The following is a 14,414-nucleotide window of genomic DNA, read 5'->3' as shown; positions in this document are numbered from 1 at the left end:
CTTTGATGATTTAGATATGAATTGGGGTGGTGTTAGTAAAAATTGGTGCAACAATAGAATTTCTCTTTAATTAAAGGGTCAAGTTGGAGTGACATGAAATGTACATCGGGGACGTTAGATCTCGATGAAAAATATCTATGATTCTGACACACATCCACGTCAAAAATGTTCCCCCACGATATATAATTCAAAGTTACTTCAACATTATTCCTAATTAAACTATCCCACAATCTTGTCTACTATCGTTAGTCTCTTTTTAGGGTTCCTTCAAATTTTGAAGCCCATCATTGGTATCAAGGGATGAGAGAGCAACTAGAAATTTCAAAACTTTTATTAGATAAGGGATTTAACAACATCCAAGTTGAGGCTAAATCGTAACATCAAATTTTGATTTCTATAAATAAGTAATGGAGAGCGATTGCAAACTCATCGCTACTAGATCTTTATAAATATATATAATAATTAATTATACTTAAAATATCCAAAATGCATATATAATAATAGAGAAATAAAAATCGAATCAATCATTCCCTGTTCTTTGTACTTTGTCATAAATCATCAAAATTAATAAAATAAAATAAAAATTATATCTAAATTTTTTAAATTATGATTATGTTGTTCCACTATTCATTCGGGAATGAATTGCAATTGCAGTTCAAAGGTTGGAAAGAACTGAGTCGTACGAAGTAATTTTCCCTATTTTAAAACCAACCCGAGAGACTAAAAGAGGATGTAAAAACCAAAACCATTTCTCTTCATGTATTTTCCATATTTTTGGTGGCTTGATGGACCGAGCTTACAAAACCCTCATTAACATGCAACTTTGATTTCCTTCATTACCGCCAAAGATAGAAAAAAACACTTCAAATAACTCCAAACTGCCTTCTACCTGATTTTTCAATTTGAATCCTCCACATTATTTAAGCTCGACACCATCAAGTTATTACAACAAAATTTGGTAGTTAAATAGATAAATAAACTCATCAATCACCGCATGTTACCCTCACGCAACACATCTATCATATTGTAGATTCGCTTCTCCGCCCTGGACTGAACCTGCATTAAAGCAAAATATTTTAAACAATCGCAAAGTAAACAAATTGATCAAACCGTTAGAAGGTAAAGGACGAGGAGCACTTATTACCTTCTTAGCCAGGAAAATGGCAGCATCAATAGTACCCTCTGCATATATTGACCTACCACAAACATTATGCTGAAACTCAAAAGAAACTCTGCACATACAAATACGATTTAATGCCTTATAAGATGTGAAGGGAAACAAAAGTTGCCAAAATCCAAGCAAAAAAAATATACACCAAAGATTACGTTTGATCGGGTGATGTAAGATGATACATATGGAACGCATGGCCAGACAAGTACTCCTCTGGGATGCCCACCATCTCAAGTTGCTCTTGGGGGTCCCGAATTTGTTGTATCTGTTAATATAAGCACTATATTAGTCAATCATAGGGATTCATGAAGCACAAAAAACGTAATGGTTATAAAACTGTTGGATATAGTGGATGAACAAAAGATTATATTAAAATAGTTTATTCCAAAACACAAGCTATCCCTTCTATGCTTAACTAACGGCTGAAGAATCACATCACAGATGAGTCAATCGACCTTCAAATCTATGAAGGGTCAATGCTTGCCCAACCGATGTACCTCAAAACCTCCTCTTATTGTAGTCGATGATAGTTGTATTTTTATTTTGATTAATGCTGGAGTGACCTCAGTGGGGGACACACGGGGGACATCTTGACGTGGTAGCACACACATATCCGTAGATGAGTTTTCTCCATGATATGAATAAAACACATCTACGGACATGCATGCGCCACCACATCAAGGTGTCCCCCGCTGAGGTCACTCCAGCTCGATTCTTTTATTTTTATTTTTTATATTTTTTAGAAGTTCACAGTGAAACCATATATACCCAATTTCTGACCACCTATGGTATTTCTAATCCTATTTTTGTAATTTCTCTCAATCTGCATGTAAGGGTTTTCTATTTGAAAACTATCGTCTTTGAATCATAATCGTGGTGATCAACTTTCTGACTTGACCAGTCTTTTATCACCTTGGCTTACTAGGCCTTATGAATTGAAATACCAACTTTTGTAATGAATCTTGTTAGCTTCTCATTGCTTTTTCTTGGGTAGGTTGAAACAAGGTCAAATATTAGTAGGAATGAAACCGAGTTTCTTGAAATGTCTGTTATGTGATCTATGTATTTTACACACCTGATCCACTTCGAAAGAGACGCCTAATTTATTGAAGCACGAAATGACAGCCTTGGCTGTTCCAGATGTGTCCAATTTGCTAGCTTGATGAGACTCCATTACCTGGAAATTAGTGAAGATGTAAGATATGATCATGAAGATATCTATAACAAATAAAATTGAAAAATGACCAGCCTTGAACTATAATATATAATAATACTTCGTTGCATATAATATTAAAGGTCAATCTATGATATTATTAAACCAAAAAAAAAAATTTGAATTAAGATAGATATTAACTGAAGCCAAAAGATGCAGAAAACATTTCAATGGGACACAATTGACAAGGATTTCTAATTTCTTCTTGATAAAATCAGTAAATGGCTGCAAATCTGGAGATGTGGACAATTTATATAAAAGAGAATCTATTGATGTTTATGGCAGCATATGAAGTCCTATTCTCAATATTTAGAAGGTCAAGGTTCCAACTCTTTTTCTGTCTCAATTCTTTTACAACTTACTCCAACAAAAGTCATGATGCCCTACCACCATCTTTTCTTTTCTTTTTTCAAATCAGGTAGGTGATCTTGTGAAATATAAGTTCTCAACATTTATTTCCTGAACTAAATTTTGAATATTTCAGAAAATTTTGCAATTTTTATACATAAAATGGAACGCTGAGGGAATAGATAGTCCTTCAAGAATAAGAATAAGAGCATACCTGTAGAGAATAGCCAGAGAAGGCTCCAGGAAACTGCTCAGCCATAATCTCCATAGCTGCAATAAATGCAACAACCTAAATAAAAAACAACCCAAACAGGTGTCATTGAAAAATGAGAAAAAAAAACTAGGAAGAATTCTCAATTGAATTAAAATCAGAAGTGTTAACCACCTGTTTTCCCATCTGTGGTGAGATTACAGCATAAACTTTCGAGTCTTCCACAGTCTTATATAATCGCTCCCTGTCTCCACCAGTAGTTCCCATTACAAAGGGAACTCCAACTTTGCAGTACAGATCCGCATTATCTAGAAACCAAAGGAAAAAACAGATGATATACAATGCAAAAACACTAAAATAATGTATAAACCATAAACGACTAAATATTAGGACAGTCATAAGTAATTCACACCTTATAACTTAAATATATAGTTTATAAACAAACTCATTCCAATTGTGGCTCACATCAGGAGACATGAGAACCATTCAATGAGCTCCACCTCGACAGTGTCCGCAAACCGTCAATGAACAAGAGATGTAATTGTGTTAATCCTGTTTGATAGCATAGTGAATCCGGAGCATCATAATGTGATTATTTAAGTAAATAACTGTTTTAAATTATGTTTTATTTAAAATAGAAGTATAGATGAAAAATAAAATTTTGGGATGATATATCGGGACTGTTTTTTCGCTGACTAGTTGAACTATCCAGTCCAATCAGGTTTTAAGAATATGCATATAGGGGGGCATCTCTAGTAAAAGTCAATCCAACTGACCTACCATGTTCTTTCGACATTAAAAACAATAGTGGACAGTCTAGAGGGAAAATAAGTTTAGAGGTTAGATTGCTAAGATCATCTAATTGGGTCAGTTTGGACTTGGGAGACTCCATACTCCTACAAAATGTTAATAAGACGGCAGCAAGATCAGTTCTATGCTTTATGGAGCGAAATGTCGGGCAATCAAGAAACAACCAGTTCATAGGAGGAGAGTACAGCCAACAAGAGGATTTTGAGATAGATGAGTGAAAAGTGTAGGATGAGACAATAGCGAAAAAATAACATTTTTGGAGTAGCACCACTAGGGAATAGAAGAAAGGGGAGTCAATTGAGATGAGTTGTTTATGTACGACAAAGACTAATGACATAACAAGTAGAATGTAGCTGCAGACTGAATGCCCTAAATGAGTAAGAGAAAATCAAAAAGTGAGTGGATCAGTGGTATGGGTAGAGAGAAAGTTCGAAGAATGGAAGACAGAAACATCAATAACAAATGTAGGAAATATATCAAAATAGAATTGAATGGAGAATAAAGATTCATGGTACTGGCATCGTATAATTCCTCAGATGTACACCATGTGGCTGGCTATAAAGGCTATAGACCATTTAGAGGTCTAGATCATAGCACAACTGTAATAGCACCATTTGCAATAAAGCTACATGTAAAAAAAATTGAATTTTTTTAAATTATTGGGATCCGGAGAAGTGTCTGAGACAAGTTGTATAGGGTGACCGGAAAAATTATCAGTTTTTTGTCGGCAAAAGTCGATTTATTAAAAGAGAAAGGAGCAGAGAAAACCCAAAATATAGAGGAGGGGGGGTTGCTCAGATAGAAATTACTTAACCCTCAGAACATACATAAGAAACAAACAATACAAGACACTAAGAATGCCAATGAATCAGATCATCCTATTGAATGAAAATCCTCAAAAAGCCTGCCCTTGTATAAGGTGAATAATATTCATATAGTTTTAGCATGTTCTTATAATTATATTAGTTCAATGCTTCTATGAGCTAATAGAATAGAAATATCCTCTGATATCATATCACTGATTGTACATTAGGTCACTGCATCAGGTCTCTAGCATTGTCACATCTATGAAATCTACTGATTTGTCTGCCAGAAACTCATTCTCTTATTATAAGGTTTTTTCTCTCCTAACAAGGATGGCCAACAGAAGATCAACAAGTGTTTACCATTTACAGCAGCAGGTACAGTGTAGTCCACCACAACAACATTCGGATGTTCATTAAAGACAGATGCGAGAATGCCTTCTCTTTCAGAACGACCATGCACATGAATCTCCTTACCACCTACTTGCACTAACTGATCAGACTCCTCTTCACTGCTGAATGACACAGGAACCAATTGGAGTCCCGCAGAAACTGCTGCTTCTATAACTGCCTTCCCCATCTTGCCAGTGCAACCATTCACCTGCAAAAGATTACAAGCAACGAAAGAGAATTAATCATACATGCAAATAATTTCAGGCGAGCTGTAGATAAGGATACAAACACTAGTATGGGAAACGAGAACATGACTTTCATCCCCAAAATCCAGGACATGAATACATGTACAATATACATGCTTTATATTTTAGTTTTACAAGCTAGGTAGCATTTTTTTAATAATTAAATCATGCCAAATTATAATGAATAGTCTAATAATTTGGCAAGTTTCATCATCATCAAAGCCTTATCCTAAAAATTTGGGGTAGGCTGAACAAATCCTGTTCCTCCATTCAGTTTTGTAAGCCACGTCTTTTATTAATCCAGTTGTATTCATTTCTGCTCTCACTACCTCAGTTCATGCTCTTTTGGGAAAGTCTCTAGAAGTAAAATTTTCTATAATCCATTTATTTTTATTTTCCATATTGAGAAAACGGATGATGAAAAGCAAATGTTAAGAAATGCACAATGGAGAAACAGTAAATGAGAACATGGTGTCCTCGAGGATGGATGACAAAAGGAAAGGTTTAAGTATTGAAATGGAACATTATCGGTTAATTTTCCTTGTCTCATCGACGCTTCTAACCATCAAAGCATCACCAATGGCAATGTTTTATTTGCCTCTATCAATTTCATTTTTAAGACAATAAAGTGCAAAATTACTATATTTGGCACATGCATTTCCAATGCTTCATCTTAAAAAAAATATTGTTGGTATGTTTTAGATGGCAATTTGATAAAAAAAAATCTAAAAGATACTTTTTTATATTTTTGGTTTAAAAAATCCAAGACACTTTTGCACATTTTAAGATATTCCAAAACTAATGCCAAATATAGCATTGGTTTTAGCATATTCCATTTTTTAAAGGGTATTTGACACTTGCATTGGAGAGAATTTAATAGAGGTTGTTCCAAATTTTGAAATTGCCACCAAAATTTGAGATGTTGTTGGAGATGCTCTCATTTTTCAAGAGCTTTTATTTGTCTAAAGTGGCATTTGCTTGGGCAATCATGATAGAGAAAATTCTAACCATTGACCATCTAATTGTTCTCATTTTAAGTTGCATTGGATTAAAGATGTATTTCCAAGTGATGTTGAGTCCGAGATGATCCTAATTCAAAGGGATTTTCACTCACCAAGGCCCTTAAACCATGTTTTGAGGGAGTGGGAAAGAGTCAGACCAGGCAAATAGAGATAAGAATTAGTGTCTCTAGGAAACGATGTAACCTAATACAACAAAAAAAAAAATTATACATAGTCGAACATACATGCACAAATGGTATTCCCCTTTTGTGTGATGGGACATTCACAACAACAACAACCAAAAAAAGAACAGAAAAACTAAAAAATGAAAAGAAGAAAATGATAATGTGAAAAGGTAACAGGCTAGGAGCAAGGTTTAAAATCTCATCTTAAGAGAATATTTTGGATAAGGAAAAATTGAGACAATCTCGACTGAAACATTAATTGTTTTGGGATCAATGTTTCATTCCAACGGCAAAAATCAGAAGTATTCTAGAATGCTACGGAAATTTAAACCATGGCTAAAAGTTTCATAAATTTAGAATTAGTCGTTCAGTTATGCGTTTCAAAGAATATTCATTGGGGAATCTGAAAAGAACGAAACATCAGAACCTTTGAAGCGTCTCATGTTCTTCGGGTGGGGTGCATTTTTTGAGGATTTCCTTTTAAGATGGGATTCAGTACATAATTCATAGTGTATGCATATTTATCTTTCATTCTATAAGTAGGTAAGTCTCCTTGACCTCCTTCCTTGTTCCTTCCATTTCTATTAATACATCTCTTTACATATCAAAAAGAATATGTGAAAGACAAGCAGATCTACATCAAAACTATTGCAAAAAAAAAAAAAAAAAACCTCTATATCCATTCTAGAGTAACTACAACCATTGGTATTACTACATCTCATCTTATATCCACTAAGAATAATCATCTCATCCCTTATACCAAATGCAAAATACATATAAAACAATCAAAATTAAAGTAAGGCAAATAACATAATCTTTCGAAAAAGAAAAAAAAAAGGGCACTCGAGAAAGAGAAGAAACTAAGATAATTGATAGTTGGGTTTGTTGTTACCATGATTGGGAAAGAGTAGGAAGGTTTCTTCTCCAGTTGTTCAGTTGTTGTATGGGTTGACATAGAAGATGATTGCCGTATGGTAAGAAATCTGCGACTTTTTAGAGTAAAGTTGTTGCGAGAAGAGGGCACAAGATTTAGTTTTTCTTGGAGAGAGATGAGACCAATTGGAGCTTTAAGCACGAACGCCATTGTCGTCCAATCCTTCTTCTTCTATGACTTGCGTGTTTTGTAAAACTGAAATAATAAGTAGTGAAAGCTCTAAGTGCTGAATAGAAATGCTTATAATCAAGAACAAGAGAGATAGAGACAGAACCAATGAGAGCTGGACTCTCTGGAGTTGAATCTGAACTAAAGATCCAAAATTCTGCCGCAGGGAGGTACGTGAGCCAATAAAACCCTTCGGCCCTGTTTGATACAGCTTCCTAAATCTACTGTCAGCTTCTGCTGTCAGAAGCTGAAACACTGAAAAACTTGTTTGATAGAGCTTCATAAAAGTGTTGTGTTATTTACCAGAATCTGGTAATTATTGTTCGATACAACTTCTGGAGTCTACTGTATTAGGGTAAAATGACCAGAATACCCTTAAGGTTGATAATGCACCAAAATGCATAAAATTTTACCAGAATACCCTTATAAATATATAATTACATTATATATATATAGATATAATAAATTTATATTAAAAATTTATAAAAATAATTATTTTAATTTTAAAAAATTTATAATTCTTTAAAAAATTATAAAAATTTTATAATTCTATAGAAATTTCGATAGCATCTCTTCTTAAAAATAGACATATGAAATTTTCCTAATAAACAAAAGACTTGCATAATACGCAATCCAACATAATGCACCTAGAATGCATCAAAAATTACTAGAATACCCCTATTCATAATTGCATGAAACAACTCCTTAAAATGTCCAAATTATAGCCCATATAATAGTAGAACCGTACAAAGCATGTATCATAACGAGGAACCTAATGGCATTGTCAAACAAGAAAGTTTACTAGATTCACAAGACGAAAAGCAGCTTAAGTTGTCAATCAAGTAAAGATGAAGAAATAACATGAGGAAGCAAATACTTACGTAAGACGTATTCAGCAGCAAATGCAGATTGTCCTTCTTTAACAAACTCAAATCCCAAACACCTTCAAGATTGTATTAAGAATCACATGTTTAAATCACTTCAGTCAAATCAGCACTTAAAATTTTTATTGTCTTTTCAAATCAATCATTGAACTTTAAACACTATTGCAGGTTAGAAACGCATTGGCTAAAAAAATCAGACAAATTCTTGTGTACATCAACATGCCCTGCTAGTTTGCAACTATAGAGACTGGGTTTGTTCTTTACAGAAGCCAGCTTCAGCTCCAGAAGCTGGCTTCTGGAAGAAGCAGAAGCCCAGAGCCTAAAACGCCACATCTAACAGAAGCTTGTTTGTTATAAAAGCACAAAAGCCAGAAAAGCATGTTCGTTTGACAGCTTTTTATTACTGGATTCTAGTAAAATGACCAAAATACCCTCAATGTTGATAATGCACCCAAAATGCATAAAAAATTATCAGAATACCTTAATAAATATATAATTACACTACATATATATAAATATAATAAATTTATATTAAACAATTATAAAATAATTATTTTAATTTAAATAAATTTATAAAGTTTATAATTCTATCGAAATTTCGGCAACATCTCCTCTTAAAAATGGACATAAAATTTTTCTGATAAAAAAAATACATGTATAATACATTGCATAATACATAATCTATCATCCATGCAATATTTCATACACATTAACATTAAAAAAAAATACATAATACGTACATCAACATGTTTTGAACCATTATACAACAAATATCTATATAATTCACCAAATAAACTTGTAAATCAGTATATAGTTCAGTTGGTATATATAAGAATGGTATATAATTCAGCTGGTGGGTAGAACAAATAAACTTGTAAATCAGTACAATAAATAAACTCATAACGTTGTTTTGGTCATAACTAACATGCTTGGTACTCTAGCAATTCCACATAGTTTTGCACTCTTTCTTGATTTCACTCTTCCTTATTTTTGCAAAGTTTTGTAGGCCAAAACAGATAGTCCATCTTTACATGAGCAGCAAAATTAACAAAGTAATACACAACTTTTTGTTTCAACTAGATATTTTTCTCAACTTTTTTCATTAGAATCCTCTAATGCTACCTTGATCTTTATTCCCTTCAATACAACAATGATCAAACAACCATCAATTTATCTAGGTGATCTTTACTAGTTCGTCAAAACTCAAAAAGGTAAAATTAGTCTCATTTAAATTTGAATTGTGATAATTTGGCGATCTTTTTTGTACAAATCCTTCACAGAACCATAGATCCATTGCTTCGAGATACATACGAACAAATATTTATGATTTCATATGATTCTATGAAGGGAGTGCACCAAAAAAGAGTGTCAAATAATCACAACTCTTTCGATTTTTTGGTGGGAGGAACTTTGTGGGTCTGACCATATTTTCGAGTGAGAGATCCACAATCATATTGTTTTGTTCTTGGACTGACCCATATGCCATACCAAAAATTGCAATTAGGAACAGTTGGATACATTCCTGAAATGGGTTTTCTGATATAAGAAAACCATCATCTTTTACTCTTCCACTTTAGTCGATGATTTGTGAAAAATATGTGTCTTGTTGTTATAATTTTCTTGTAACACCAAAGTTAACACTTTAGATGATAGTTTTATTAAAAAAATTCGTCTAAACATTATAAAACATTGCCGTTTCGTGGGCTTAAGCAGTAACAATTTACCTAAACACGTTTTAAAACTTATTAATGTTTACATTCGGTTCAATGTATTTTGTAGACAAAATTAAAGGCTAAAAATGCAACAACAACAGAAAAAAATAAAAAATAATAATGGAACTTTTTCATGCTCAAGTATGGTTAATGTATTTTAAAACAAAATAAGAAGATCAATGAACTCCAATTCCTGTACGAAGGTATTTTGATGTTTTTTTTTCAAGTGGCGTTATCTCAATTGTCTAATTGTTCTAATGACAAGGTACTAGAGAGGATATTCCACCGACCACCTCACCTCACCCCCACACTTATAAACAGATAAGAAAAGAGAAAAAGAATAGAAGAAAACAAGATCCATAAATGAAATCAAGTACGTTGGTAGACTAGCCAAGGTGCTTAACCCCACCACTACTCACATCAAACATTTTTCAACTTGTACCTCTCATCACTAGAATCCCCAATACCAATTTTTATCAATACATCGCATCAAACCTATCTTGAAGCAAAAAAAGGATCACTCCAACTATGATTTTTCTTACAAGTATGGTTTTACCTCTTAAATAAATGGACTTCTCCAAATATCACAACAATGGATGGCATACATAACATCATGCCAACATGTGGCATGTTGTGTGGTGAATGTGCCCACATGGCCGTGCCCATTACCGTGCTCGTGCCATCCAAAATGATGGCACTACGATTGGAAGGTCGAAATAGATAGGCATGTCCACCCAATCTAGCTAAAATCAACATGTATATACCTTCTACAATATTTTTTTTCATCAGCACAACACTTCTGCGTTGAACTCAAAATGTATATACCTTCTACAAGATTTCTGAACTCTACATCGAACTCAAAAGAACAGCCCCTAAAATTTCCATTGTAGTTGTCAGAACTCCAAGGGAGTCTTTTAATAAAAAATGCAACTACTTCTCTCGGATAAATCTTTCTTTGAATAAATTGTGATGCAATAAGTAAAAGTTGGGGTGCCAATAACCTCTCTCAAGTTTTTTATTTAATAAAATATGTCATCAAGTTGTGAAAATCAAAAAAAAAAAAAAAAGGAGCCTGACTTGAACAAGGTTAAAAACATTTCAATCTTGAGAGGTTGAAAAACAATTATTTTTTTATTTTTTGATTAAAAAAATCAAGATTTTATCAAGAATTTAAAAATCATGAGAATTTTGAGTATTTATAACTTGATGAAACATAAAAAAAAATTTCAATTCTAAATGGAAACTTTCGATTCTAAAAAAAATCGTGAAAATTTCTAAATCCATGAAACATAAAAAAAATCTGCGTTTACCCAAAGATGCCCTTTCGATTCTAAATCCATGATCTTGTCTAAAACTAATAAATCCATCATAAAATTTCGATTCCAAATCCATGATCTTGTTTGAAGAGGGGTTTGATAGAAGAGTAGAAATGACCCTTTAAAACAAAATCGCAGGATACATCGTCATTGTTCCACCCTATCAATTCCTAAAGAAATTTGCCCTTCTTCCCAAATCTCTACAATTATAAGGCTTTTTATTTGTAAGTGTGATTTTCCTATCCTTGTACCAATTGTAGACTTGAGGACGTAGAAACAACAAAATAGTTAAGGGAAATCTACTTAAATACCACAAAAAAAAAAAAAAAAAACCAGAGAAGAGAAGAAACCCATAATCGAAAATTCATGAAAGAGAAATAAAATGGAGAAATGGGTTCTACAGATTAACATCAAATAGAGGGGGAAAAAAAAAAACAAAATCAAAACTGAAACACAGGAAGGAGCGAGAGGCATACCTGTAATTTTTGCGAAAAGACCGGCTTCTGAATCTCAAACGAACAGCCCCTTTGGTTCTAGGGTTTGTGGAGTGAGCTTCAATGGTGGATGAATATGAAACCTCTTTCAATTTCGTTAACCGCACAAATCAGGCTTGGTATCTCTCAAGTATAAAACCTAAAAGGTTTGGGGAAGAAGAAGATATCACAGAGAGGCTGCGAGCTGCAACGAGAGAAACGAATAAGGGATTTTACATTCGTTGAGAGTCGAACGAAATAGGGTTTAGGATTATTCGTTGGAAATTCAAACAAAGGTGAAGGGTATTTCGGTCTTTGTATCTAAGCCGTTTTCAATAATCGACCCTGCGCATAAGCAAAATAAAAGCGCCTCCTTCTCAAAATAAGAGCCATTTTTTTTTTCTTTTGTTGATACTTATGGGAGCACAAAAAGCTGAAACAACCACTGTTATTGTGATTTTTTTTTTGGCTTAAAAGCTAAAAAAGCAAAATAAGTCAACTTTTAAAATTCAAACGAATAGCCCTAAAAATTCTCACACCACTCAATGAAGAATCTCTCTTAGCATACAAGATTTTGAACTCAAAAAAAATTCTCATTCAACTACAAAATATATCCCAATAATTTATAAACTTATCCATTCCTCCAAAATAAAATTAAAAACTCCTACAAAAATTAACCCACGTGCCTGACTTATTAATAACACCTAATTAAACTCCAAGAATGTCCTAATTAAATCTTAATTATGCAGATTCTAGGCCCACTAATCAAACTTAGACTCGAGGCAATTGCACAACTATAAGGGTCTTGGGTTTGGATTGAACCCAAACCCAAATTTTACTCCATCAAATAAAATTTAACACAAATTTAACAAAACCTTCACTACGAACAGGATTATTCCCAAACAAAAAACCTTATTGATATATTTATTTTTATTTTTAACAAAGCAACTACAACTACAACAACATTGTGTTAGAACAATTGTGACTTAAAACATCAACACCACCAAGAATCTAGAATACCCGATAATATTCGATTCAATTCAAACTACATTAGGATTTTGATTTTATTTTTCCCAATTTGAATTTGAAATCCAACGGATGTTACAAACTAAATGTTATTGGGTATTCGATTAGATTATGGAATACCCAATAATATTCGATTATAAATTTGTAAATTAGATTATCCAATACACGATAATATTCTATTCAATTTATCAAAAAAAAAAAAAATTATAAATTAAATTATCAAATACACAATAACATTCAATTCGATTTATAATTTTATAAAATTATAAATTAAATTATCGAACACCCGATAACATGCGATGCGATTTCTAAAAAAACCCTAAGTTTTGTTACAAAAATTTAAGAAATTCTGAAAAAAATTCCTAAGCATCAAACAATCAACTCTACAAGAACTCCACAACCCACAGATTCTAAAAAGAGTCAAAGAATCAAATAAAAACTGGAACTCAAAAACCTTCAAAGATCTGGAAGGGTAAAAATTCGAAGATCAAAGCTCGAAAATCTTCAAAGATTAAAGTTCAAAAACCTTCAAATATCTGGAAAAAAAATCACACATTCATCAATGATCTGGAGCGAATGTTCGACAACGAAATGCTGGTTCGCCTTACCGTCATTCAGGAATCGTCAATGTTTGTCATTTATCGGAGCTACCAACGAAAATGGTAATGGCTGCTGTCGAAAGGTTGTCTGAGTTTGTCGTCAGAGCTACCAACGAAATCATCAATGTTTATCGTCGATCGCGTGTTTGCCGTCGATCAGAAACCATAACTGCTTGTCGTCGTCGATCAGAGCTATCAACGAAACAGTAATGACTGTTGTGAGGGTTAGGGTTAGGGTTAGGGTGTGTGAGCCTCTGTCAAGAAGATAGGGGTAAAAAATCAATGAGGATATGACTTGTAAATTCAGCGAAATATGAGGGCAATTTCGGTAATTTCTCACGAGCCGTTTTTGGGTAAAAAAATCTTCCGCAAACGCAAACGCAAACGCAAACGCAGTTTGGAAAAGCTACTGATATCCGCTTTTAATATTTGCGTTTAAAAACGTGACGTCATTTTTTGTAAATTATTATTATTATTATTATTATTATTTATCAAACGATAATCACAGTAAAAAAAACACAGATTATTAGCGCAAAAATGCGAAACGCTGCGTTTAGAAGTGGAAACAAACACCTACTTCGTTTTTTCTCCCTTCCACCACACACGCAGAAGAGATGAGAGCCTCTTAACTTGGTTTAGAGATGTTATTGGCACCCCAACTTTGACTTATTATACCACAGTTAAAACTAAATAAAATAAGTGAATCATTAAGAAAAAGTACAAGATGGAGCACCAACGGTAATCCCTCCCTTAGGTTTCAGAGTTTATATGAGCCTGATCACAACAACAATGATTTTTTAACTAGAAAGTCTTCACTCGGTCAATACTGATTGATGTGGCATGGACACGAAATCATAGATCTTGTTCCTCATGTTATGCAATTGCAGTTGTGTATCCCAAGGGAAAAGATTTATGATTATGT

General features: G+C 33.2%; 1 protein-coding gene across 4 annotated transcripts; it reads right to left on the bottom strand.

Annotated features, from left to right (window-relative positions):
• Positions 1–733: 733 nt before the first annotated feature.
• On the bottom strand, positions 734–13,723 carry LOC147382105 (4-hydroxy-tetrahydrodipicolinate reductase 2, chloroplastic-like). Of its 4 annotated transcripts, XM_086428097.1 has the most exons (11): positions 13,502–13,723; positions 11,871–12,072; positions 8,364–8,425; positions 7,273–7,509; positions 4,920–5,157; positions 3,118–3,251; positions 2,947–3,021; positions 2,247–2,348; positions 1,327–1,436; positions 1,145–1,232; positions 734–1,056 (listed from the first exon to the last, which is right to left on the bottom strand). In XM_086428097.1, exons 4-11 carry the CDS (start codon positions 7,462–7,464, stop codon positions 988–990), a joined length of 1,008 nt encoding a protein of 335 aa, XP_086284223.1. In that variant the 5' UTR covers positions 7,465–7,509; positions 8,364–8,425; positions 11,871–12,072; positions 13,502–13,723; the 3' UTR covers positions 734–987. The 4 variants fall into 4 exon arrangements, with proteins under 4 accessions (XP_086284223.1, XP_086284222.1, XP_086284225.1 ...); XM_086428096.1 differs by lacking the exon at positions 13,502–13,723 and having other exon boundaries at positions 11,871–12,223; XM_086428099.1 differs by lacking the exons at positions 8,364–8,425; positions 13,502–13,723 and having other exon boundaries at positions 11,871–12,223.
• Positions 13,724–14,414: the final 691 nt, after the last annotated feature.

This window comes from Akebia trifoliata, chromosome 16, assembly GCF_017979445.1.
Source record: "Akebia trifoliata isolate Shusen 1 chromosome 16, ASM1797944v1, whole genome shotgun sequence".
In the NCBI taxonomy this organism is placed as follows: domain Eukaryota; kingdom Viridiplantae; phylum Streptophyta; class Magnoliopsida; order Ranunculales; family Lardizabalaceae; genus Akebia; species Akebia trifoliata.
This window is presented reverse-complemented; position numbering and strand designations above follow the sequence as displayed.

Bases quoted from the DNA above. Each gene is read 5' to 3' on its own strand.
- LOC147382105 (XM_086428097.1), bottom strand. From the start codon at position 7,464: ATGGCGTTCGTGCTTAAAGCTCCAATTGGTCTCATCTCTCTCCAAGAA. The intron at 5,158-7,272 runs GTAACAACAAAC...AATCTTTTGCAG, and splicing joins CCTACTCTTTCCCAATCATG to GTGAATGGTTGCACTGGCAA. The intron at 1,057-1,144 runs GTAATAAGTGCT...GCTTTAATGCAG, and splicing joins CCATTTTCCTGGCTAAGAAG to GTTCAGTCCAGGGCGGAGAA.